Source organism: Musa acuminata, chromosome BXJ2-6, assembly GCF_036884655.1.
Source record: "Musa acuminata AAA Group cultivar baxijiao chromosome BXJ2-6, Cavendish_Baxijiao_AAA, whole genome shotgun sequence".
Classification (NCBI taxonomy): Eukaryota; Viridiplantae; Streptophyta; class Magnoliopsida; order Zingiberales; family Musaceae; genus Musa; species Musa acuminata.
The window spans coordinates 6,866,208-6,893,188 of NC_088343.1; the positions used below are offsets into that span (position 1 = coordinate 6,866,208).

The 26,981-nt window shown below is 42.2% G+C and overlaps 4 protein-coding genes and 1 long non-coding RNA gene across 7 annotated transcripts; 2 read left to right on the top strand and 3 right to left on the bottom strand.

Annotated features, from left to right (window-relative positions):
* Positions 1-1,464: 1,464 nt before the first annotated feature.
* LOC135614500 (uncharacterized) lies at positions 1,465-2,495 on the bottom strand. Its single transcript, XM_065111944.1, has one exon. It carries the CDS (start codon positions 2,343-2,345, stop codon positions 1,842-1,844), a length of 504 nt encoding a protein of 167 aa, XP_064968016.1. The 5' UTR covers positions 2,346-2,495; the 3' UTR covers positions 1,465-1,841.
* Positions 2,496-2,672: 177 nt separating this feature from the next.
* Positions 2,673-5,029, bottom strand: LOC135614499 (endoglucanase 11-like). 2 transcript variants are annotated; one of them, XM_065111943.1, is made up of 6 exons: positions 4,831-5,029; positions 4,239-4,742; positions 3,778-3,927; positions 3,568-3,643; positions 3,345-3,508; positions 2,673-3,253 (listed from the first exon to the last, which is right to left on the bottom strand). In XM_065111943.1, the coding sequence occupies exons 1-6, from the start codon at positions 5,026-5,028 to the stop codon at positions 2,921-2,923; spliced, it is 1,425 nt and encodes a 474-aa protein (XP_064968015.1). In that variant the 5' UTR covers position 5,029; the 3' UTR covers positions 2,673-2,920. The 2 variants fall into 2 exon arrangements, with proteins under 2 accessions (XP_064968015.1, XP_064968014.1); XM_065111942.1 differs by having other exon boundaries at positions 3,568-3,679.
* Positions 5,030-6,730: 1,701 nt separating this feature from the next.
* On the top strand, positions 6,731-11,661 carry LOC135613751 (probable serine/threonine-protein kinase At1g54610). The gene is made up of 10 exons (XM_065110792.1): positions 6,731-6,866; positions 7,127-7,397; positions 7,506-8,004; positions 9,050-9,334; positions 9,430-9,747; positions 10,008-10,235; positions 10,584-10,681; positions 10,808-10,910; positions 11,013-11,432; positions 11,512-11,661. Exons 1-10 carry the CDS (start codon positions 6,731-6,733, stop codon positions 11,659-11,661), a joined length of 2,508 nt encoding a protein of 835 aa, XP_064966864.1.
* A 35-nt stretch (positions 11,662-11,696) lies between these two features.
* On the bottom strand, positions 11,697-14,627 carry LOC135614501 (putative 12-oxophytodienoate reductase 11). The gene is made up of 5 exons (XM_065111945.1): positions 14,513-14,627; positions 13,083-13,223; positions 12,879-13,009; positions 12,554-12,727; positions 11,697-12,472 (listed from the first exon to the last, which is right to left on the bottom strand). The coding sequence occupies exons 1-5, from the start codon at positions 14,569-14,571 to the stop codon at positions 11,868-11,870; spliced, it is 1,110 nt and encodes a 369-aa protein (XP_064968017.1). The 5' UTR covers positions 14,572-14,627; the 3' UTR covers positions 11,697-11,867.
* A 5,311-nt stretch (positions 14,628-19,938) lies between these two features.
* On the top strand, positions 19,939-26,147 carry LOC135614502 (uncharacterized). 2 transcript variants are annotated; one of them, XR_010487580.1, is made up of 5 exons: positions 19,939-20,166; positions 21,058-21,202; positions 22,291-22,405; positions 22,501-22,568; positions 24,595-26,147. It is a non-coding gene; the product is annotated as an uncharacterized LOC135614502 (long non-coding RNA). The 2 variants fall into 2 exon arrangements; XR_010487579.1 differs by having other exon boundaries at positions 22,501-26,147.
* Positions 26,148-26,981: the final 834 nt, after the last annotated feature.

Here is a 26,981-nt window from a genome sequence, read left to right on the forward strand (position 1 = left end):
TTCTAGATAATTTAGGATAATTTTATCTGAAAATTAATATATATTTTTAGGATAACTCAAGTTTTTTATGATGAATTTAAGATAAATTTATATATTTAATATTATATTATATAAATAAGTATGACTCAAGTATAATGATTAGAATGAGGAGAAAGGGAAGAGTAGAATGATAAGTATGACTCAAGTATAATGATTATAAATAAACTATAAGGATGAGGAGAAAGGGAAGAGTAGAATGAGGAGGAGGTGAAGGGTGGAGATAATTTAAAAAAAAATCAAGGGATAATATAAGATATAATTAAATTAAATTGAATAATTATGATTTATTTTAATTGATGTGTCCGATTTATCTAAAAAAAATCAGTTCAATCCTGAAAAACGAGTTAAAGGACAATCACCATTCTTTTATAATTTTATTAAAGATATTTTAATCATAATATAAAATAATTATGGGTAAAATCCCCTTTTTACGAGACTAATTGCATGGGCATATGCGTAAATTTGCATATTTCCACCATTGGCATGCGATGGTTAATAGGACGGTCCGCCAACTACCGGTAATGGGATCGGATCATATCTGTTGCGTGGGTCCCTGTCCGATCCCTGTACTAAGCTTACCGGATCCAACGCAGACCGCTACAGCGACGGATCCGATAAATTAACCTCAAACGAGACCCGTGTGCAGAAGGTGGGGTCATGTTTGGGGCCCACAAGCCGCACCACCTGATCACAATGTCAGCATCACCTCCACAGGTAGATGTTGGGATAGACTCCCATATGAGAAGGGCATAATTATGAGATCAACATCTTCATTGCGCATGGAATTGTTGGAGTTATGATCTTGTCATCCAACAATGCTTGCACGCAGTCTATGACTTTGCTTGGGTAATGAATTCTGTTCACCTTCCCTGCAGATATCAAATAAATAATAATACTTCACAGCCCATGAGCTTCAATAATACTTAAATGGAAAATTGTATTTGGTAAATGTGTTTTTGTACTGCTTTTCATCAAATTTCTTGGATGTTTCTGTATGATTGTGAGGCGATCTTTTGTTTTCTTATACGACAATTAGGGGCTTTTCAAAGCACATGTGCCTGTCATCTGAGCTGCTACTGACAGAAGAAGCATTTCCCGGCAATCACTCTCTATAAAATATTGTGGTTGATGAATGCATTTTGAACGAATACTTTGTTTCTCTTTTGATGTGAGATAAGATTTTGGTTTCTTGTAGGAAGCGCACAGTTCTGAGTAAGGAAGGACATGTCTGTCAGCTGCTCCTCATGAAGCTCATGGCACAACCTGTCTCACAAGAGGTCTCAGCCTCTTCCATTTTTTGCTCAATCATTGCTGTTTATGCTCGTTTATCACGTTTCTTCTTCGGGTAGGTGTTCTATGTGTTTCTTCTTGTGCTTTGGACTTCCTCTCTGTTTTGATTCTTCGATCAAAGTCATTGGTTGATATTTTTACTGCCTCTGAAACGTATGGTTGTATCTGTGATCAAAAGAAATATAATCAAACACAGACCAAGAAAGCATAATACTTGATGCCCAACATTCACATCAAAGTTCAAATCATTCTTAATACAATCTTGCTTGAAGTTGAGCTTAGAAGAGTGATCCAACTCCAATCTCTTCATCACCAAGCTACAACAACGGAGAACACAAGTCCTAAACACTTCCAACTACATGATTCGGCATGAGGCGATGTTTCAACCGAAGCACAATGTGCAATTATTCGAGGTCGAAGAGATTAAACCATCATCCCCACACATCCATGGAATCCAGAGTTAGAGCAGAGACAGAGGTCCGAGATGCTCCATGCGCACCAACACCAGTATGCTAAGAATCAGAGACCATGGCGTCGGCGCAGTCGAAGCCGCAGCGGCAGCTGGGACACTCCTCGAAGTTGGACAAGCCGAAGGACGCCGACAGCGGGCCGACGTAGAACTTGAGCTCGTTGCCGCTCCTCACCACCTCATTGATTCCGAACCACAGAAGGAGGACCTTCACCCGGACGCCTCGCAAGTTGGTCAACGACCCCATGCCCACCGTGCCGGTGATTCTTCTCTTGTATTGCAACAAGTAGCCCCCGGTGACCTCGAACTCGCAGTCGCCGCTGAGATACACCTCAAAGCTCCCGTCTCGGTTCAGGACGTAGCTCTGCGCGCCCTGTGGGAGGATCCCTTTGGGGAAATCATACTTCTCCAGCATCTGGTAGGCGGTCAGCTCGTCGGAAATCTGGGTCTCTGCAAATGATGGGGCCAGGGACAGGAACAGGAGGAATCCCAACAAGGTTTTGTGAGTTGAATCACCAAAAAGGTGGGATCTTGAAGGTGAATCCATGCTGGGATTTGAAGAATACAGGGAAGTAGCCACCAAGGAAGTGATCCTTCTGATGATTCGTGGCTGCAGACTTTGGGATAGAAAGGTGATCCGAGTTTGATGGGTTGATGCGGGGAAGAAGACCTTTTCATGTCGACAACATGGGAACTAGAGCTAACACTACCGCTCCCAAGTGAACGACAATAAACATGGTCTTTGTTACTGTGAGACAATGTTGCAGTCAATTTGAAGAAGCCAAAGCCTGCAGTAATGACTCATGTCAGGTCTCACATGGGCAGTGAGCAAACATGTGAATCTCATGGTTCCAAGTTCCAAGAACACTTTGGATGTTCTCATCTCTGAAGGATGGATGATCTTATTTTAATCTTCACACAGATTTCTCTTTGGTTGTGTTAATCTATCGAAAAAATAGGAGAGTGGAATTTTCTGATGAACGAGTAGAAAAATCTGTTGTTTATATAGTTACTTAGAACACTAGAAGTTTGAGATTAAGATTCCTTAACAGAAGCTACAATGGCTACATGGATCTTCTCCTGCCATTGACCTTTAAGAAAGCTGCAAACATACTGCAACAGTTAACCATTGCCATAGCTCCCGACCAAGTAAGCAAGAGAACCAACAAGCGGAGCATTGATGTAGGTGGCCGGCTCTGCATGACTGAAGTCCTTCCGATCATCCGTAAATGCATCATTCTGATCGGGGCCACCAACCACAGCTCCAGTTAAGATGTTAGGGTTAGGGCTGCTGGAGTCCAAGTACTGGAAACCGGCTTGGCAACCAATGTGACCAGGGTAGGTGGCCAGGGAGGGCAGGGAGGCGGCTCTGTGGTGTATCTTCTGTGGGAATCTTGCACCAAACCCTACCATGTATGACATCTTTAAAGGGTTCTCCCCGAGAATGTAGTCCACCTGAGGATGTAATGCAGGGTCAGTGAACTAAGCAGAGTTACCTCTTTCTCCATGCATGACATCTTTGAAGGGTGAAGACTAGCAGAGTCACCTGTTTCTTGGCAAGAGATCTCAGGGAACTTGCAGTGATCAAGAGGTTGCCACAGGTGAAACTGTGCTTGGAGGAAGCAATGTACTTGGAGTAGGTGAAGAGCAAGAAGGAAATGGAGGTAGCATACTGGAGATTAGCAGAGCTCTGCTTGTACATCAGTCCTCCTGTATTGAACTCACTGGATTAAGCTAGCACAGCAATGGGATTTATGGACTGTTCTAACCTGGAGTATACTGTGTTGTGGAGGAAGGATTGTTGGGGAGAATTCGGCACATGAAGTCCTCAGCTTGCTGCTGAAACTGTACGAAAGACATGTTATTGTCTACATGTACTCTCTGCACAAACAACATGACCACTCTGCATTAAACAACAAAGAAACAACTAAATCTCTCTCTCTCTCTCTCTCTCTCTCTCTCTCTCTTCATTTCTTTACCCTGGATAGAAGAACTCGAGCTCCTGCAAATTTGTTATCCCAGCTGAAGAAGTCAGTGTTGTCATTTGCTCCTAGAGATTTAAGATAGTTGAGGTAGACGGCATCATTGGTTGCTCTGAATAGCCATGAAGCACCCCATAGTAGTTCATCCTATCATTAAAATAAACACATTACTATTAAGATTCGAAAAAAAAGCCAAAAATGTTTTTTTAAGGTTAAGTAAGATTGACCAAAAATGTTTTGATACACAGAGAAAAAGTGTGGGTTGAAGTCAGCTGGTTAGCAGCATATGTTTGTGAGGTCTGACCTATTGCATATAGTTGGCCAAACGATTACTACAAGACGAAGAAGAAACAGAAGAGAAAGAATTCCAGAATCAAACGTGCAGTAGTTTATGTTTATTGCAACAGAGGCATTATAGCTTCTTCCTCCATCACAGAGAAAGGTTGTATGCTGCGTACCTGATAGCCCGAGTAGGAGCAGTAGAACGGGCACACGACGCTTCCAAGAGAGTCACTGTACTTGCCCTGGTACTTCATGGCGAAGGCCATCACGGTCTTGGCCACGGCCAGCAACCGCCTCGAGTAGGCGCGGTCGGTCACCCGAAACACCAGCGAGGCCGCGGCCAGCGCCGCCGCGGTCTCCCCCGCCACGTCCGACCCCGGGTTGGTCTTGGACACCGAGTACACCGCCCTCGGCGTGTCCATGTCCTCGGGGCGCTCCCAGCACCGGTGGTCGGCGTCGGGGTCTCCGACGCCGACGTAGAGCTTGCCCGGCGTCTGGGTGGCGGCCTTGAGCAGGTAGTCGGTGGCCCAGCCGATGGCGGCCCTCGTATTCCCCACCTCGCCTCCCATGCGCTTCCCGTACTCCAGCACGCTCCACGACAGCATGGTGGCCGTGAAGGCCATCGGGAACCCGAACTTGACGTTGTCCCCGGCGTCGTAGTAGCCTCCGCTCAGATCCACCTACAGCTCAATGGAAACCACACGCAACTAGCTCGATAACCTCGCTGGAATACTAATCCATCGATTCAAGCATGAAGAGCGATGTTACATTGGCGGCCGAGCCATCGGAAAGGCCGGAGTTTGATCTCCAAGTAATCCGTTGATCCCCGGGAAGCCGACCCGACCTCTGCCCCTCGAAGAACAAGATGGATTTGCGCAACGCATCAGCGTAGTTGGGGTGTCCATGAACGCGAATCAAGAAGCAAGTTACGACGAGGAAACCAAGCCGCTGCTTCGTTGCTGCCATCGGCGATGGTTGGCCAGCATCTGCTGCTGCAGGCATTGGTATATATAGGTCAGCCAGAGTATCGATCAGCGATAAGCTTCTACTCGTCAACTGGCTTATGTGAATTGAGGGAAAGGATCAAGAAACGGCACGCCAATCCACCCTGGATCATCTTAGTTTGGCTATAGAAAAGATCAGCCGCTTGATTCGTGGGATTCTTTCGCCAGGGGGTATGGCTGTTCTGCGGGATTCTGCATCGGGATCTGCTCGATTCCCAGTGCCCAATGCCGTAAGATACGTGCATATATTTCTAACACCAAAACTAATCAGACTCGTCTTTGGAGGCAGCATTTGCATTTATGACAGCTTGAGCTCGCAAACTGCGACCTAAATAGAGAAAGATGAATCTGCGGACTACATTGAGCTGAGCAATTCAGCAACCGATGCCATTGACAGAATCATCATGCTCTCTTGTTGCTTTCTGGATCTTGGAATGAATCATTATCGCTGAGAATTGAGTCTGCCGTAAGATAGTTAGGATCCTAAGCACACATCAACCACAGATACTGTCCTGAATACTGGATGAAGCTTTGAGGATTTCTTCTCGGTTGGACTTCCCGGATCGAAGGAGAGGATATCACGCTGCAACTTGGCCTTATATCCCATCTTCTTCTCGATGCATTACACAATTTTATTTCTGCTCGGACCGAGCTTTTCGTAGTCGATAAGGAATGGCCATCGAGTTCACGAAGATGCATTGTATCCTCAACTACCATCGATGACCAAGTTCATTCGCTTTCTTCTTACTCCAGATTGAAATCATAAGATATCTATCTATCCAGTTGTTATCATCTCCTAGTTCTTTGTGTGCTCAAGTGAGGAACCCTAGTTATCCCATGCTCCGAGTGGTTCTCAATGCAAACATGAACTTGACTTCTGAAGCTTGAACTTTGTGCACACTGTTAAAATGGATCACATACTCTTCCAGAAAATGATTGTTTCTTGAAATTGTTCATCCAACTGAGAAGTGTGTGACAAGAAATGATACTTTTTAGTTCCAATATGTACATTAGAAACAGTCATCTTTACTTTCAACTACAGTCAATTTAGATCAATCTTACTGCTTAAATTACTCTTTTACTCCTTAATTCCGACACAAGTCAATTTATCATTTACTGAAATATAATTAATGCCCAAATTCTCTAAAAGGATAAAGGTTCAAAATGCTGTTATTAAATCAAAAATGTAAATATCGATGTTGAAAATTTATCATATCGATATAGTATCGATATATCGAACTACATATTGATTTATGCTGCCTGATATCATTGAATTAAATAATGACAAATGAAAATAAACTAATATATCGATGTTAAATTATATGTTGCAGAAATTATTCTTGATTCTATCGATAAACATCGATTGATATGTAGCAATTAGATCGGTATTAAAAGTTTTATTATTTTTATAGGGATAAATTTAGTCTAGTGTTAGTGAGTTAATGGGATTAGTGAAATGTATATTTAGAATATTGTATCAAATTAACTGATGGACTAATGTGCAAAATCTAAGAGATAGGGGGGCTTTCGGTAAGAAAATGAGGGTGTATATAGAAAAATAAAATATAAAAAGGACTAGTATGTAAAATAACCCGACATAACGGCAGAAAGGCTGGTTGGCGCGCAGCCGCGCATCAACGACTTGCTCTCTTCCGATGCAGGGGATGAGTCCAACCCATTTAGGGCTGTTGGCTGTGAAGACATGCGAGGAAGAAATCCATAGGCTGGGCGAGATTTTAGGGCGATGGGGATCCGACAAAGGCGCCTCTGCTTCCGTTTCCCACCTCTTCGATTGGTTTGGTTTGCCGGAACCTATCATTTCCCTTTGTTGTCGTCGATCGGTTGCAGGGAAAAAGCGCAATTTTTTACGTTAATAGTTTGATTTTGTTTTCCTATCCAAATTCGATCGTGTTCTCCGCTTTTCCCTCGGTTCTGTTCAGCGCGAAAATGAAGAAAAAGAGCCACCTGCGGTGCGGAAAGCTCCACCGCAAGACTATCGACGAGAAATGAACCGACAAAACCACGACTCAGCCACCGGTGCTCGTGATTCCCGCATCAAGGTGGCATCTTGATCCGGTTCCGCGACCCCCACGGCGTCTTTCCTCTGGGGTTCGACGGGCTCGGGCTTCTATTCTCGATCTTGAGGGGATCCGGTCATTTGTTCCCGGTTCCCGTGCCCTTCGACCCAGAAAGGCGGCAGCTTTCGATACGGTCTTCCGAGATTCTTGAGTTTGATTCCGCGTTGAGTTGGGGATTTTCTGGATTGAACGGCGTTCTTGCAGAATTCGGGAAGGGAGTTCGATTGTTTTTGCAATTGCAGAGGGGAAATCGGTGCGTTCCTGGAGATTTGAGGGCAGACGTGTTTGCAGTTGCAATTCCAGAATGGACGCACCATACTACGGGTCAATGCACACGGAAATGAGGTAGAGGTTGTCCTAGATTTCTGCTTATGGGCTGCCTTTGTTCCAAAGGTATCGAACTTGATGAGGATGGCGTGGCAGAGGAAAGCAAGTCCTCGAGTCGTCTCGTCACACTCCCGAAGAAAGACGAGGTCGTGGCTGCCATCATCAATGTCGCACTCAGCGGAAGCCATGGCAGTTCAAGATTCTTGTCTAAGACACCGGACGATGCAGACTCCACCTCGTTGTCATCGTCCGATGATGAAGAGAAGAAAGCAGACACAGTCGCTGGCAGGGTGACGAAAGTTGGGGCGCACCAGAGACGGGCTACGGTGGATGTCGGGGCACGTAGAGATGGTTCTGAAGTTATCGGTGTTGCCAATAACACAGGAGACGATATGGGAATCGTGGATGTGCCCGATGGTATTACAGGAGAGTATGTTGCAGCAGGGTGGCCTTCTTGGCTTGCGACGGTGGCCGGAGAAGCAATCAAGGGATGGTTGCCTAGGAGAGGAGATTCATTTGAGAAACTAGACAAGGTTAGAGTTCTGTTCTTTGCCTCTCTCTTTACATGACTCCATTTCTTCTTTATGTCTAATATTGCATTTCTATATGCTTGTCATCTTTGCTGTAAGCCTAGCTGTTTTTTTTTATGCTCCAGAGAAGGAAATATCTGCAGGAAGATGTGGCATTTCATTGATGTTAAAGAAAACCTTAACTCAACTTGCTTGGCTAAGTGCAAAGGGAATCATGAGAATTAATGATCTGATGAATGCAACCTGGGATAGGTCGCTATTAAATGGTTTTGATGTTCTAAAACAATATCTTTCATGTATAGTTTAGTTTTACCATGACAAAGACTTCTCTGAACTTGGAACTTCTTGATAGATCATGATTCTTATTATATGGCAAGATCAGAATGAGCTCAGTAAATGAATCGATTATCTAGTTTACACAGGCTTCTTTTTTCCTCCATTGCGATTACTGTAGGTGAAATCACCAAGTTCCCATCCGCGATCAAGATGCCCAAAAGTTATGTTCTTATTTTTTCTCCTGACTTGACTCTTCCGATGCTGATATTCATGTAGAAATTGTGCAGTGATGTGAAACCATAATCAAGAGAAAAGATTGCTTATGGCAAACATAATTCTGAAAATGTTTTCATCCTCAAACATAATTATGGCAAATGAAAACATAATTATGGCAAACAAATAAAACTATTGACAAGAAACTAAATGATTTCATCCTCAAAATGAAGATTCCAGATATTTTTGGGTGAAAGAACCTCTAACAATAATAATTTCGTTGAATAAATCCATGAAGAGAACGAAATTCTTCTGCTTTATCTGTCCTGCTTATGAAAATTTTGTGTTTGAAACTCATTGTCTTTTGGTTCAGATGTTGTCTGATCGCATCACTCTTTAATGTTATATAGATGGTTTGCATGCTATTGTATCGGAGTTTAATATACTAATTTTTGTTGCATAGTTTGAAATCAAAGGTAGTCTAGAATACAAAATTTTCTAGTCCCTGGTAATAGTGGTGGCAGTACTTACGTGCATCGTCGAACTCATTCCGTTTCAGATTGGAGAAGGAACTTATAGTCATGTTTTCAGAGCCCGCGATCTTGAGACCGGTAAAATCGTTGCGCTCAAGAAAGTGCGATTTGTTAATATGGACCCTGAAAGCGTCCGCTTTATGGCAAGGGAAATCCATATTCTTCGTAAACTCGATCACCCAAATGTTATAAAGCTTGAAGGTATAGTTACATCGCGGATGTCATGCAACCTGTATCTTGTCTTTGAGTACATGGAGCATGATCTTGCTGGACTTTTAGCTAGGTTAGGTCCCAGGTTTACTCAACCACAGGTATCTTATATCACATCTTTTGCTATAACTAAAGTCCTTTGTTCATACTTCTTGTTCGAACATGTATCCTCTGATCACCTTCATATCAATCTCAGGTTAAGTGCTATATGAGACAGCTGCTTGAAGGGCTTGCTCACTGTCATGGTCGCGGGGTTTTGCATCGAGACATTAAGGGTTCAAATCTGTTGATAGACAACAATGGCATGCTCAGAATAGCAGATTTTGGCCTCGCAACACTGTTCAATCCTGACCAGAATCAGCAGCTAACAAGTCGTGTGGTGACCTTGTGGTATAGGCCTCCTGAGCTTTTGCTTGGTGCTACAGAGTATGACGCTGCCGTTGATTTATGGAGCTCTGGTTGCATTCTTGCAGAATTGTTTGCCGGGAAACCAATCATGCCTGGAAGAACTGAGGTGTGTTGATTTCTGCATTTGCTATGCACAAAATAACCACGGAATCTGAAGAATTATCCAAGTAATTCTGCATATCTCAACTAGGTCGTAGAATGTTTTGTTTGGCAGAAAATTTGATTTAGTTTTCCAAACAATGCAGATTAACTTTGTTACCGAGAAATGACTTTCTATTATGATTCTCAATTTGATAGAAAATGGTGGCTGCTGATCTTTTGTTATTCCATTTCTCATCTCAACTTTCGATGGTCAAACCATTTTAGGTGGAACAACTACACAAGATATTTAAACTCTGCGGTTCACCATCAGATGAGTACTGGGAGAAATCAAAGCTGCCACATGCAACCATATTCAAACCTCAGAATCAGTATAGACGCTGCTTTGCTGAGACATTCAAGGATTTCCCACCTTCAGCTTTATCTCTCTTGGATTCTCTTCTTGCTATAGAACCAGCAAACCGAGGAACTGCAGCATCAGCCCTCGAGAGTGAAGTAAGTCGTGATTTCTTATTTCTGGTCTAGTTTTTCTCGTTTAGCTTCTTTTGTGCACCAAATGATTGCTCGAGTCGATATAATTATATCGTTGATTGGATCACATATGCATCTAGTCTACTTCTGTCGGAACTATAAATATGTCGTAATGCTTGAATTTGACAGCACTTCTTCATTCTGAGTCGTTGATGATGATTTAATAGGTTTCATTTAGAATATGCTATCTCTATTGCCGAGAACATGATCTTGGAGGTTTCCTTTCCTCTGCACTTTATTCCGGGCTTCTGTATCATACATACTTTTCCTCAAAATTACCGCATTCAATAATCTTCTTAATGTTCTTTTCAGTTCTTCTTGACAAAGCCATTTGCCTGCGACCCTTCAAATTTGCCAAAATATCCACCAAGCAAGGAGTATGATGCTAAACTTCAGGATGAGGCTAGGAGGTATTAGATCATATGCGCTGCTCTACATAATCATTACTTGATGCAAAATGTATTGAGTAGGACTGAGATGACCAAATTGTGCTGTTGATACCATGTTCACCTTTGTGCAACTGCGAATCTCTGCAGGCAAAGAGCAGAAGTTGCCAGGGGACGTGGATGTGAATCTGTCAGACCGGGAAGAATAGATTCCAGAGCAATGGCAGCATCAGGTGCCAATGCAGAACTGCAGGTGCCTTTCGTGTCTTGTTCATGACGCTGTATGATCATTTCAACCCTTGGAATCGTCTGCTTCAGAGTGCATCTCTTGTTCTTCCTCTGTTTTTGGTGGCAGACGCGGCAGGTGCAGGCAAATCCCAAAAGCATCAGCGAGAAGTACGACCCACAAGATGAAACTGGGTCTGGATTCCCCATCGAGCCTCCTGTAGAAACGGCAAGAAATGGCCTCTCTCATACTGGCATGCACCCTAGAGCACTTGAACCCTCATGGACCAGGAAGCCGAACCAGGAACAGCTCCGGCAAGTCCCCAGCCGCACATCCAGCTCGGTGTGGGTGCCGAACGGCCCTCACCTGAAGCCACAGATGTCATGCAGGCCTCAGCCCGGTGCTGCAGACTTCTCCGACATCTCCGGCTCGCTCGCCGCAAGAAACGCTGCAAAGTCCCGACGTAATCGCCTCGACGTGGCTGAGCCCACCCAGAAGCACGCGCTCGATAGGAAAGACGACCCAGTAGGCATCAAAGATCCGGCACCAGTAAGTTCTTCCCGCCGCAACTGCTGCTTCTCCTCGCAACGCATGCATCGTTCTTGATGATCCCCACACTGTGACGCAGGGTTACGGCACCAGAATCAAACGGATCCACTACTCGGGTCCGTTGATGCCCCCAGGTGGGAACATCGAAGACATGCTCAAGGAACACGAGAGGCAGATCCAGCAAGCGGTCCGCAAGTCCCGCATCGACAAAGTCAAGGCCAACTTCTGAGCGCCGCCGCGCTTCCTTCGCCGCGATAGTGATGATGGCAGTGAAGTAGATTTAGGTTGTGTTTTTGATACACATGTACATTCTGTAACGAGGTTAAGCTTCAGCACTAATTGGCAACCATGGTCCGCATACGTCGACGGATGTTTCGAGTCCCATTTGGCAGACGACTGAAGTCAACGTATCGGTCGTGCTTGAACACAGTGAAGTCAACGCATGCTTGAGGCGGATGATTCAAGAAACGGGTAGTCGGTGTACCCGACGACAGGATCGTGAGTGTAGAAGGTGAGCCTTTCGTACTTGTTCAGCTGCGCGTCCAGCTCGAATCGCTTGGGCAGGTCGGGGTTGGCCAAGAACAGCCGACCGTAGGCCACCAGATCCGTGTACCCGTCGGCGACGACTCTGTTGCCCTCCTCGCGGTCGTATCCTCCGGCGACGATGAAGGTTCCCTTGAACGCCTGCCTCATGGGAAGGAGGCGGTGGGGGATTCGCAGCCGGCCGTCGACGACGGTCATCTCCGGCTCCACCATGTGGCAGTAGAGAACGCCGTGCTGGTTCAGCTGTCGGATCAGGTGCAGGGCAAGCGCCTCCGGGTCGGAGTCCCTGCACCCCCCGTAGTCGGCGAAGGGCGAGAGGCGTACCCCGACCCTGTCGGCCCCTATCTCGTCGGCGACGGCCGCCACCACCTCCAAGGCGAAGCGGCAGCGCCGGTCCAAGCTCCCGCCGTACTCGTCCTCTCGGTCGTTCACGCTGTCCTTCAAGAACTGTTCGATGAGGAATCCATGGGCGCCGTGGATCTCTACTCCGTCGAAGCCTGTACGTCCAGAAGGCATGCGGTGACCACCACCACCGCTGCAATACTACAGGATGGCCACAACACTGGAAGAGAAGTTACCAGCTTCGACGGCGTTCCTTGCGGCGACTCTGAAGTCGTTGACGATTCCAGGGATCTCATCCGTTCTCAGTCGCCTGGGGGGAGAGAACTCATCGACGTAGCCGTTGTCGTACACGTACGGAGGCGCCGCCTTGTCGGTGCTCGACACAGGATCTTCTCCATTAGGCTGGTACTCTATCAGCAACACAAGAAGAAAAGCTATAACGAGAGAGAGAGAGAGAGAGAGAGAGAGAGAGAATCTAAATGATCCATCCATCGATCTTGAATGGATCGCAAATGTAGCTATGCACACATCGAAGGTGTAGCTTGGGACATGGCAACGCACCAGGTTTGGAGAACCTGCCGCAGTGCCAGAGTTGGCAGAAGAAGACACCACCCTTGGCATGCACGGCATTCACAATCGGCTTCCATGCCTCCACCTGCTCCCTCGTCCAGATTCCAGGGGTGTGCGGTATTCTATGGCGATCCCACAGATGTCACACTTGCAGCAAAGATTACATGCTATTATGCTACGAGGATTACGACATACCCTTGAGCAGTGTCTGAGACCCCGGTGGCTTCAGCGATCAAGAATCCACCATTGCTGGCCCTCTGAGAGTAGTACAGGATTGCAATCGGCTGGGGAACATTGCCGTAAGATCTTGATCTTGTGAGAGGTGCTAAGACAATCCTACAGATGCAGAAAACACAGTTGTGGGCTTCTATTACAGAGGCATGGACACAAATCAGAAGGATGATGTTCCTCGAATGCTTCTCTTTGTCTGATTCCTCAAGCAAGATCTGATGTTTGTGCGTACATGATGAGCATCCATTCTTTCTTATCCAGAAGCAGAATGTTTGCTCCCGAGAAAGAAACTATTTGAATTACTGATTCTTTCAAGAACAATGCTCTAATTTAAAGCACTAACAAGCAATGACGAAGATAAGATTCGATCTCAATATCTTATTATCAACAGTCAAAATTTTTATTAACTAAGTTAATTGGATATCTTCATAGAAAAATTTCTGATGAACAACATCTTTTACCAGATTGAATATTCATATTTTCATCAAAATTTATTTGTTGTTTACAATGTATAGCCTTGTTTTGTATCACCCATTACTAATTGCTCTGTTTGATAGATATAATTCTATTTTTTTGGTCAATAAATATAATTTATCTACATAAAAAAAAGGAGGTAAAACTTTGACCAACATTAAATCTAGCTTGTTAACCTACGTTGGATTAGGTTCATAAAAGCAAGAATCCCACCACCAACCATGATGTGATTAGGTATGAGAAGTTGCTTGATGTTGTCATATCCTTCTTCTCTACTACAAAACCCAAAACTAAGATGCAGATGACAGCCTAACAAAGCAAATGTTTGCAATCAATGAACTCAACTTTTAGGATTCATAAGAGTTTTCCTCCATCATTGTCCTCATGTTTTAGATAATTCCCATGAAATAGCAGAAACAAGCTAAAGAAGGTGAAGAACCATGGACTGTTCATGGGCATCCTTGTAGTTACTCACAAATATAAATGGTTTGACCAATCCTAAATAACTCAAATGGTTTGGCTTGTCAGAATGAAACTAATCAAGTTTCATCACATTAATTAACTTGAGCTTTTTAAATAGTTATCATCCTGCTAGCCATTTATCATGGTATAAAAGCAAGTTATTGATTCAAATCCTCTTCTTTCATCATCATCATCATCATCATCTTTTTCAATAAGAAAATCTATAATCCAGAATGCCACTCATACTTGGATCATTTGTGCTGAAGAACTGTTTAACATTTGTCTTGCATTTCATGTTGCTACATACAAGAAAAGAAACCAAAAGAGAAAGGGTAGCAAAAGAATCCAAAACCTTCACAAGATCAACCATTACTGATGTATTTTCAGTAAAAAGCAATCAGAAAATCCAAATACAAATTATCACAGAGATGAAGAACAAGATAAACCAAATTAATTACCTGTGAGACAGATCAAACTTTCCCATCTTGTAAGGGCTCAGAAGAGGAAGGGCTGCCATCTCCTGAAATCTATATAAGAATCAAATTGATAGAGTAACCCCTTCTTTTTGTGTTCTCAATCAATGAGAACTGAAAGTAGTTTGCTGGTACTTATATAGAGGGTGGAGGGTGGAGAGTAGCTATCAGGAATAGTTCTTCAGACTTATGAATCCATACATTTCAACCAAACACATTGTTTGAAGGAAAATTTTGAAGAGGGTTTTTATAATATGATTATTATTCACATGCATTGAACCATTCTTGTTGACAATAGTGATTGTAGAATTTTCTTCCCTTCAGAGAGAAAAATAAAGTTGTAGCATCATCTTACACTACACATCATTCTTTTAAAATGACTTTGGTCAGGTTCATCCTAAGAACAAAGTATTGGGCACATTTATGCCTACTATGTGATGTCACCTTTGTTGCAGCTACCACCCTTCCATAAAATAAAGACATTATGCTGAAAATATACATTAGTGCCAAATCATATTGTGATTCCAATATATAAATTGATGATCATTTCTTTTCACATGCCCCTTTCCTAATAAGAGTTGAAACAGGATGGGTTACACTAGTTAGTCCTAAACTTCGTATCACAAACAATTTTCCAACACAAAGAAAATTAGGATACCATGGGTTTTTTTCCAAGATATAATCAACCTTTGGAAAATGATGAGAGAATGATCAGATTCTAAGAAGTCCTTGCAAGATATGATCAACCTGTTCCTTGTACTTGGTTCATCACACTACATGATATTTCTCTATTGTCTGTCTCCCATTTACTTTTCTATTGATATTGCCAACCCACAGCAGCAACATTTTGTCATCCATAGCACTCAAAACAGACACCCAAAGTCAATGTAAAGGAAGTTTCCAGCAGACACACAAAGAAGCTTCCATGTGAAGAGGAAGGCAACCCTTTATTAAACCTCCAGCCAGTCTGTAGCTGATCTCACATCCTCATTTGTTACCCTCTGAACCTTCTCCATAGAGGAGAAGACTGCTCAACCAGCTCCACCACCCTGGAATTTGCTGAGGCTGTGAAGGCAGCATCATCAGTGGTGACAACTTTTTCTGGGGCAAAGAAAGCAAATAAGCTAATACCTGGATGAGTCAATAATTATATGCATCTATGGATCAAACAGAGTTTGCAGCTCATCAAATTGGCATATTAAGATGAAATCAGTCATCTGATTTATTTCTCTAGATTTTTACAGTCGAGCAATTTTCACAATAAACAGTAAATTAAATGCTTGGCCAGGAGATACATCTCATTCATGATCTCAAATTTTGCGGTAGTACATAATTGTCTGTCTACGTAATTTTCGAAACGTCCCTATGTGCCTTTTTCCGCCATTTCTTTTCTGTAAGCCTGCAGCCTTTCCTTGAACTTTCTGTTTTCCTCAAAGTAAGCCTTCCGTTTAACAGCTTTCAAAACACCAAAGAATATAACAAAATAAAAAGAAATGAAACATGAGTGACGTGAAATCTTAACAGAGTAAAAGGATTAAAAGCTGAATATTAGAAAAGGCAAATAAAACATCTATATCAAGAGAAAAAGTTGGTGCAAAATGCATTGGTGTTATTGTGGGTGTGTGCCTTCTTTACTTCTCGTGTTTTCAAACACCTCCTGTCGAAAGCAACGGTCAAGCTTTATCTTTAGTTCAGTGCATTGCCTGAAAAACTTTCCAATTGGATGGTCTGCATGGCACTTCTGGAACTCAATAATCTGGAAGAATGGAAAACTGAACATCACTCCATATGTCAGAGCAATAGATATGTATGCACGCAAGTATATTAGAAGACAAAAGAAAGATGAAAGCACTATCAAGCTACATAGCATGAAGAGAAGAGATAACTTAAAATCAGTTTTATTAACCATTTTGCATCAGCTTTCTTTCTCCTTGTGATGAATAGAAAAATTAAATGAAATGGCAAAGAAACCTTAGCAGCAAAATACCACAACAATTGATTAACAATATAAGACAAGAATGTCTGAGGAAATGTGACCAACATACTTCAGCACACATATGATGCTTGTGTCAAGTTAGAGGAGGATGTATTTTCTGCAATCCAAACTGAGTGACCTGAAATTTGCAAGAAACATATGTTTGCTATGATGTCACAAATGCATGAATCCACAGAGGACACAATGCGATCTAATGGCCACATTATCACCTCGAACCACAAGAGAAAGAATAATTGTCAAAAACTGTCGCATTAGAGTTTAGGTTTGTGGGACCAAAAGCATCAATCAATAATTTAAAGTCCAGGTAAAATTATTTGCACATGTACATTATAAATTAACCATTATTCCAGCCTGGGGAGGAAACATACAAGTGTTTCCATCCCAATATCGATGAAAACTAACCTGACCGAGCAGCAATCAATCCTCCAAATAGTGCAGAACTTATGAAATAAAAACCTGTTAGATGTGAATGACAGGATCCATAGTGCACTGAGCTTGAGCATTAAGGTAGCATCCCCCTAAATGAGAATTTCTTATAAAGCAAATGATACCAGAAAGTGCAAAAAACTACGATAATAATGCAAAATTTAACATTTCGAATGTCAATTAGATACCAATGAATATGTAGAATTAATAGATGAATCTTAGTTGAAGAACACATGGCATGATGTAATAAGGGTTCATGAAACAAAGATGTATATACTTATCCTATCAGTCGAGAAACGACATGTACACTTCAGATTGGGCTGCAACTCTTTAGGTATTTACTCAATTGGTCCAAAAACAAGATTCTTTCAAGTGCAAAAAGCCACTAGAATTCGGTCGAACAAAACTTTGTTGTTTGCCCCTTGGGCTCTTTTACATTATGGTGGGTTCGAACTGGAAGCATCCAAGAATTATAGCTGAGTTTATAGCAGAAACCATCACCAAGCCAGCTTGTATGCTATAGATGCTATATTGAATCGAATGTAGAACGTGCAAAGCACCCGACTGGAATTGGTTCCACCGATCAAACCGGGCCTAATACAAGTCCTGATCATAGCAATTTTCTAGGAATCAAACTAAGAGCTTAGCAGCCACAAACCATGTAAACTACCCACATTAGTTCTTCCATCTTTCTCTTCTCCCTCTCATTAGGTGAACTCTCGAGGTAAAGCGAGCGAATTTGACATCTCAAGACCCCAAAACCATCTCGCCAAAGCCTACGAAATCGCCAAGCTCATCATCAAACACAAAAATACGAGTCTTACTAATAAAGATTCGAAGCACTAAAGAAACAAAACAAAAAAAAAAGTGAACTTTTTTGCGACGAAGCATCAAACAGGAAACGGGGAGAAAGAAATTACGATGAGAAATATGAACATCCAACGCTCGGATGAGGCCACACCGGCCAATGACCATTAGCGCGACATCTGGAGAATGGAAGAATACCTGAAAAGAATTCGACCGATTCGACCGGAGGAGAAAACTTGGCAAGGAGGAAGGCGACGGGGAGGCGAAGGGCGAGAACAGCGCTGGTATTGAGCGGGTGCGGACCCGAAACCCTATAAGTGGGTTTGGGTCTGTATACGACGAGGCCGGGAACCGACCCGCGTGGGCTAAAGGACCGCTTCGATACTATGGGGTCGGAGTGTATACATACCGGACTCGCTGAGGACCCGAAATTTATTTGGGTTCGTCTTGCTCGATCGAGCGATCCGATCCAACCGCAAAATGCCGTCCGCGATCCTTCCTGCTACCGTCGCCATTCGCCGGTCCGCCACCGCCGCCAGTCAAACCCTCTCCTCCACAAATACCTGTCGGGGGCCTACAGATTCCCCTTCTCCTCCAGTTTCTGCCGTGGCAGCGGTGGCCCCCGGGTGGTACGTGTCCAAGTGGCAATGGAAGCGGATGCAGCAGAATGCGAAGCAGCTGCTCAACGCCCGCCTCTTCCCGTCTTCCACAGTGTGAAACCGTATGGCGTCACCCGGGGATCGAACAGGACTCGGGAGACGGGGCAGAGGAGGAGCTGAGGTTTGATGATTACATCGCCAGGGGAGCGGGTGGCATTAATATTTGGAGGAAGAGGAGGTCAATAAGGTCCTTGAACAATGGACAGTCATCGGCCCACGGGAGAAGGATATCAATGTGAAAGCAAAGAATCTAGACCGATCAAGGTGATCAAAGTTCGACTTTTGCCTCAGAGATTTAATTCAAGATCCCTGAGGAACTTCAATCGTCAAGATAGGGGTGCAGTGGAGGATGAGATGATTGATAGATCAAGCATCGTGTCGATTCTCAGATGCAAATATTTCCAGGTCGACTTGGTTGTGATGACATCAGCGACATCATGGGTGAATACAAGGACTTAAGGTGGAGGTTGGAGAAGCTAATTCTGTCAGGCTGAATGGTATCCAAGAGACCATGGGAATGGCAGAAGCCGAGGATCTGGGCTCAATTTAGATCTAACATGGTTGAAGTAATGGCTTCTGCTAAAGTTTCAAACCGGTGAGATGGGGGGCAATGGAAGATACTGCCGTGGCAATAGTAGGTCCAACACAGAGAGCAGAACACTGCAAACACCTACTGGATTATATAACGGGGAAGGTAACTACAGGAGGAAAAATGCCATGCTGAATGAAGATAATAGCTTCGGAAGGAATGTTTAGGGATCCCACCGATGAAAGAAAGCCTAAATTGTCAATTGAAAATTTCAGAAGTTGCAGTCTTAAATTCCGATGTATCCCCAGAAGATGCTACATGAGCTACTTGTGAGTATACAGGTAATTCCATGGCGAAAGGATCACTTTATGATGTGCAGAAGTTGGTTGAGAAAATTGATATTTGCAAATCTTTCAAGTTTAAAACTTTAATCCTCAATGTTAATGATTGAGAAACCTGAAGTTGAATAGCTTAGATTGAGGATAAATATGGCATACAGACTTCTACTTCTGAACCCATAAATGATGGTAAATAAGTTGTAAAGCATTTTGCTCCTATGTGTAGAAGAATGAGTTGCAATGTCCAATAACTATGGGGAAAAAATAGAGCTTTTAGTAATTCTATGAATGCTTATAACTTCCTCCAGAAGGCATTCTTTCAAATGCTTGTCTCAGCTTTTTGGTTTCTGCATATTGGATCCATGAAGATAATGTTTCTTGCAGTGCATGTTAAAGAAAGCTCTCTTTTTTTTTGTAGAAAATGAATCTCAAAAAAATTCAGTTTGTAATGTCAACCATTTCATAGTCAACTCCCAGAAGCTGATGGTTATCTTCTGTTTATTGTTATCATATGATCAGAGTATTCTTGTGAAGAGTAGCTGGTCAAGATATGCATTTGAGACTTGTTTTCTGATTTAATACTATTTAAATGAATTGTTTGCATTAGTTGGTGACAAGGGTTTCAGTAACATGAGGATTTGAATTTCAACATACAGTCAATGCAGAGGTTTCCAAAGAAGCAGATAAGCAGGAGAATATTTTTCTGGTTTGAGATGCTGAAATTTTTTCATCATAGCTTGCAGTGAATATCCTCAGGCACTTGGAGAAACAAAGGTCCTATGTACTAGTTCGATCGTATTGCATAGTTTAAACAGCAAGTGAACATGGTCAGATCAGATCCCGGCAGCTATGCCAGAGGATGGCGATGCGTTGCTCCGAGTCTGGTAAGCCAATATCAAAGAGAACTCTTCATATTTGCTTAGAATCATGGATGAGTGTTCGACTGATTATAATGTTGTCATTCTCATTTCCTATTCTTCTTTTCATTCTTGAGAGGCCACTCTGTTGGTTTGTTTTCCACCAAACCAGATGCTCATGAGTAATTCTCTTTTCTAAAGGTATTTTTTTGTTATACACATGTATAGTCATCAATAAAGTTGCATGCAGTTGTTTTCATGCTAGCTTCTTCACACAACCAGTTGTCTTGTTCTTGTGATTGCTTATACTTTTGGCTTGTGGGTTCAGCATTATAATTTCTTGTGCATTTTTCTTTTCTTCATCTTATATGTTCTTATGCATCATAGTATTATGACTACTTATATCTTTGCTCTCTTTCTGTTTCACTTGAGATTTTTTCTTGAGAACCAATCGGCAACAAATGACCTCTCTGTCGTTTTCTTTTCCTTCTTCAAATAACATTTTAAAGGCATGCTATCTGTTCATTGTTCTCGAGCTTTAGCTGAGACATTTCATTTTATATTTTCTAATTACCAGTATTTTAAGCATTGCTCCTCATAGTTATCTCGGATTCATTTTTGCACTTTTAATTCTTATTGTTATAAACAACCTTATTAAACAGGAAATATTTATAACTTTGCTTTTAGTGACAGGACCTATTTTGAATGATCTTGATCATGTGCAGACTTTGTAGCGAATAAAGTGAAATGTCCCAACAATGGCTACTTCACGTTTTCCAGTTTCTAAATCTCTGGCCCCTACTGCACAAAAAAGAAACTGACAAATCCATAATTATATAAAGTTTATCAGCATACCTTTTCTAGTTTTCTTTTAGTTCAGTTAAATTACTCTAAAATGCTGCATCCTTGATCCTTCAGTTCAAACTCGATGGAGCTCTTGGTTGATGATCACATGTAGACTAGAGGGTTGCTGCTCTTTTATTGATATGACTTGGAGGCACAAGCCATCATTCTATAAGGTCAATGCCTGAACAATTGTAATTCGAGTCAATGACTACTGAAGGTAATCCTGTTCTTTATTGTTATCACTTGAAACCTTTGATTCTGTTAAAGATACATCTTAACTGGAACAAAATTTTGTATCAGTTTCTTGCATCTCATCTCAATTTTGCAATCTCTTTTGCTTCTTACACAGATAAATGCTGATGATCTAACATTAATTTCTAGGGTTCTCATTTCAACAGTGCTTCCCACATTCCTTTGTCTTACTCCCAGTCAAAACATGAATGCAATAGTATTTGATTCCTTGGCAGAAACATACCATCAGTTTTAGCTAATTAATTATTGTTCATTGGATTTGGAAGTAGCATTGCTAGGGGGGACAACCTTTTGACAATTCATTTCATCAACTCTGTCAAAATTAGTGCACCAATCTGCCATTATTTGTCTCCTGTAGATAGGTAAATTATTAAAATTTAATAATTCAAAATGTAATCATTATTGTAGCATAACATTGTAATCTCAGTAACAAAAACATTATTTGTAGGAATAAGACTGCATATTGATCTTTCTTAAACTCAGTAGTAAATAATTCTCATTGTGGAGCCAGTGATTTTCAGCATAGCATCTTAAAACGATAATCTCTCTACTCCACACTATGTTACAGCATTCATGTAGTCATTTCTTAATCCTTATTTAGGGGTTTTTAAAATTTTTGTTGGTTTGGTAATAAGCCTTTAGGTGGTCATTAATTTCATAAAAAAAACATTATTACTTCTTGAAACTTACATTAGAAATAAATCATTTTAATTGGTGGTCATTAATTTCATTTAAAAAAACATTATTACTTCTTGAAACTTACATTAGAAATAAATCATCTAAATTAAGATGCCTAACCACATAAATCATCTAAATCAGGGCTTGCATACTGTGGACTTCTGATGGGACTTTGATAACGGTGGGTGATGGTCAACCTCTTTGGTACTGAGAGATCAAGCATCCTGTCATTTACTGATGTCATCTTGTGCTTGTGGACCTTCATCTGTTTGACCTTATTGCTTTTTATTTTATTGCCTCTGTTGTCGTACTCAGTTGGACTTTTGGTCTACATGGCATATGATAAAAGATATCTAATCAAAGCTCATTTCTCAGAGAAAAGACTGATACCACCTGCCTTTGGGAGCCGGTCATAAAAGCCAATAATAATGATCTCACTGATGAACCCACTGCAGAATTGTCTTCTGATTTCCCAGCAACCAAGCTTATGGTAATACAATCAAATTTGGTTGTTATCATCTTTTTGTTCATTTTGGTGGCAACCTAGCTAAGCCAGCTGATCAAAATATCATGTTATTGTATCAGGTCTCAAACATCTGTTGCTGCTAAGAGCATACACATTGGACTGCAGCTATTATATCAATTATCATGAGGTATGATTGTACTATTTAAGCTTATACAATCTTGTTTCTACACATGCAATGTCTTTGAGGTCCATATAAGAAATAAAGTTTTATCATATTGATGTTATCTGAGAGCCAAGAGTTGAGCCTTACAGTCGTTCACACAGGTTGGTTTTAGTACAGAATTCTTGAATATTTTTCTAAAGAATAGCTAAGTCAATGAGGCAAGACACATTCTGAGTTGGAAATTTTGAGAAACAATGCTGGGATTATTAAGTGGATAAATTTGAAGCCATTAGTATCTATGTTTTGTACAGAATGCTGATATATATCTATGATTGGCAATAAGTTTTAACCTGGTTGTGGCATTAGAATTAAGCTTGGGTATCTTTACTGGGTCATGGTTCATAGTTATCAAAACAAGAACAGTTTGTTGGTAAGGCTAAATTTTGATAGAGATCATTCATACATACATAAGACTGGCCTGTAGCCTGTTGACCAAACTGGTCCAGGAACATGTATAGGATCCATAATTCTATCACACCAAAACATCCATCCAAAAGCAAGTACTTGTGGTGAGTACATCTTCCTACTGAGATGAGCGCTTGCTTCCAGTTGGAGACATGGTGGATGGTGGGGGAGTGTTGAGGTCTGGAATATTGGGATTGGGGCTGGAGGTGGAGGTGGCATTGGACTTAGCCAGCTTCTGCTGCAGTTGAGAGAAGAGGACCTGGTTCTCCTGGTTGAGAAGCTGGAGATTCTTCCTCAACCTCTCGTTCTCCTTCATGATGTAGCAGTTCTGCAAGTACAGCTTGGTGTTGAGCCTCTCCATGGCTTGCTCCAAGGAACAGCACCCTGAAACCAATAAAGTACAGGTAGTGGGGTGCCTTTGGGCATGAGATATCCTAACAAAATGTCTTGTTGTCTTTCCAGAAAAGAAGAGAGAAAAGAAAAGGTAATGGTACTGCAACATGAGAAATCCACAAGGAACAAAAAAGACTACACGAGAAACCCACAGAGCCAGCAAACCGAAACATGCTCCTGACTGTGTGTGTGTGTCCGAGAGAGAGAGAGAGAGAGAGAGAGAGAGAGACAGACAGACAGAGAGAGAGACAGAGAGACAGAGAGAGAAAGCTCTAGATAAACGTGATTAGCAAATAATTTATTTTCGCTTCAGAAATCAGAATCTAACTTGAAATAGAAGAACATAATAAGGGCGAAAACAAGATGAGAAGTGCATTTGTTTCTACTTCAAACAAGATCACCTTTGAGGAGACGGATGGAAGGAAACAGAGAAAGACTGATATGAAGCTGTGCTGCGGGCTGCATGGCCTTCCGGGTGGCGAGGTCTCGGGGTTATTTATAGGGTGCAAGAATGGCGCAGGTACTCTCTCTCTCTCTCTCTCTCTCTCTCTCTCTCTCTCTCTCACTCTCACACACACACACACACATTTCTTTTAGAGAGAGACATACACAGTGGCAGATGCAGAAGTCGTGCATGTGTGGGATGCATGCAAGCAAGCAAAGCGAGGAGGCGGCCGGGAGGAGAGCGGGTGGCGTCACATGATGATGGGTGGCCAGCGGAGGGCGTTACGGGGATTTCACGGGGATGACTTCACATGATCATGATGATGATTGATGGTGGTGGGGTTTCCGTCGGCCCAAAGATTCGCAATGATGGCCTCCCTCTTCCCCCCTTCCCTCCTCGATTCTCTTTTGTTTCTTTCCCATTATTATTACCTTTGATGACCACTGTTATCCCATCCATTAACTCTCCGTTCCTTTGGCTTCTATCCATTTTTTTGTCTCTTCAAAATCCCAATAACATTAAACTCGTCAGTTCCAGTCATAACAAAGCAGGAGATGTCATAGAAAATAGATGGTGGTTTTTGGATTCTTACAGCGTGAGGTGAACAATTGTTCACCGGGAGACTTTCTTTTCTGTTCTCTCATCCGTTTCTTATGGCTCTCAGGTGTTTCTCTCGTAAGGTACTGATGTTATGTTTCTGCAATCAAAGATGTGCTTGTGGTAACTCTATGTTTTCTTTTTATGCAGGTTGGGAGCATGAAAAGTAGAGCAAATATCGCAGGGGTTTCGGTTGATGTGAAGTAGATCTTGGCATAGTATGATCATGTTGGTTTAGGCTGCAACAGAATGATGGCGAAGCCTTAGGGGTGAGTAAATGGTGGTGACACTGGAATGCTCTATTGGCCCCCCTCTCCTCTCCCCACACAACTATCGAGAACCCAAGGTTTACTCTGTGGAAGGCCAGTCATTGCAGTGTTGCATGTGGATGGATGGTGGTGGTGCTCATGACCCATCGCTACAAGGAAGGGCTGCAGGGATTCTATCGATGTTGCCTTCTTGATTCCTCCTACGGGTTCTTGCATGGATCCAAGAACAAATCATGAGCAGCACTCGAGTGCTGCACTTGATAACCAGTCAAAAAAGCACCCAAACATCATGGCAGCTTCCAGGAGGAGGCATCGAGGTACTTTTCACCATCATACCAGACTAAAAAGTTCTCATTGGATTGTGCCTCCAATGCAGGCAGATCTGGCAAAATGATAGGGATGGAAGGGTCACTTTGGGATGGGGACATAAAGGTAGAAGACCTTTCTCTAGATTTGCCAGTACAACTTGGGATGGAAAGGGCAGGCAGATCAGATAAGTTTGCTTGCCATGGAACTGCATCCAGCTTGGTATGCCGGAGTGAGATTTGTCTTGCAAAAGGTAGGATTGCATGGCTAGAGTGTTGCAGGTGCCATTGACTTCCATGTCACTGAATGCCCCCACATGGTCCACTCATGATGAGAAATGCAGAGCCCCTTAATGTATGCTGGAACTTTCTTCTATGACTTTTTATATTCTGCTGTCCCTGCTCCACCAACTGGTGGTAGGTCTCCTGGAGTCAAACTGTACCGATGCATGATGAGCAGTTTGAAAGCCATGCCCTATTAAAGACTAGGTTAATTTCCTTGGATCCAAGGAGCTGCATTTAAGGGAAGGAAATTAGTGAAGTGCTACGATGGCAACGTGGGATCATAGATGGAGGTCTGCTGCAAGTCCCAGTGTGACTGTAGAACCCACAGATCTTGTACCAGCCTCTCATGGACTGATCACTGATGGAAGCTCCTCTAATACCTACCAGTCTGCAGTTGAGCAAGTTGTGTTTCTTGCCAAGAAAATCTGTGATGGCAAATTATGTTCTTCATTTATTTGCTGATAAAACCATCTTTCCATAAGATGGCACAGGATATTAAATGAGTGATGTTTCAGAAGAATGATGGCAACAAAAGAAGGCCAGAAACTAATGTCAAGCTTTCAGATTCATGTTGGCAAAAGAAGCTAGTTCTGAAAGATGGAAACAAATGCCCCAAACTCAAACACTCATGAAACAGTTTCAAGGTTGGAAGTATAGATAATATGCATTATTTCAATTAATCTCAAGTCTGCATTGCTCATAGAAATGGGACTTTATCATCTCAATGGAATAAGCAGCAGCGGAAATCTTGTCTGCAATGTTCTCCTCTACCATCATGATAATTTCCACATTGTCCAGCATATCCATCTGCAAATCTTACCTGCCAAGCACAGGTATTGTATAAGCTTCTACCTATAATACCTTTCAGTAGACTGAAGAATGTTGATAGACAGTAGAACTGCAGATCAGATCAGTGATCACAACCATATTTAACCTAGATTCTTCTACCAATCGGATCATGAGGCTGTGGCTTTTTGTCATGGGACATCACCAGAAATATGACTAGGAATGCAACAATAGATCCCTCTACTAGGGTTTGTAAACAACATATGTATTCTCATCTAGTAGAGGTGGAAGTTTAGTAGTTGACTGACACATGAACTAGGCATACTCATCCACAACGAGTGCTTTACTGTTGGATATATAAAGAATCCAAGAAAATTATCAAGCTTTTGGTCATGTGTAATGCAAACTGTGGAACAACAAAGTTCAGCTTGACAGAGAAAGATAACATGCTTACATCTAGTTTCCTCGAGCATTACGGCAGAATCTTTATAGACTTGATGAGATCTTAGATCACTGATGTGTTTTATCATTCAAAATTTTTAAAAGAAACATTACTTTTAGCTTCAGAACTAGAATTTTTTTCTTCTGAATGTGTATAAAGTATATGTATACATATAGTGTCTATAAACCCACCAAAGAGAAGAACAAAAAGAGTGAAGAGAGCTCAGCATATGGTGTTTACAGCATGCAACAATTGCTGGACTCTTTCTCAAGTGATTTGCCTGCTACGAGTCTATATGTATCAAGCAATTCACTTACATGTCTCATTTATATGCTGAGTTGTAAGTAGCATTTCTCTCTCTGTCATGTTAGAATTCTACAGTGCTACTGCATTTGCTACTTGTAGTTGTTTCTAATTGCAGATAACCAAACCTTCCTGGCAAGCATGTCA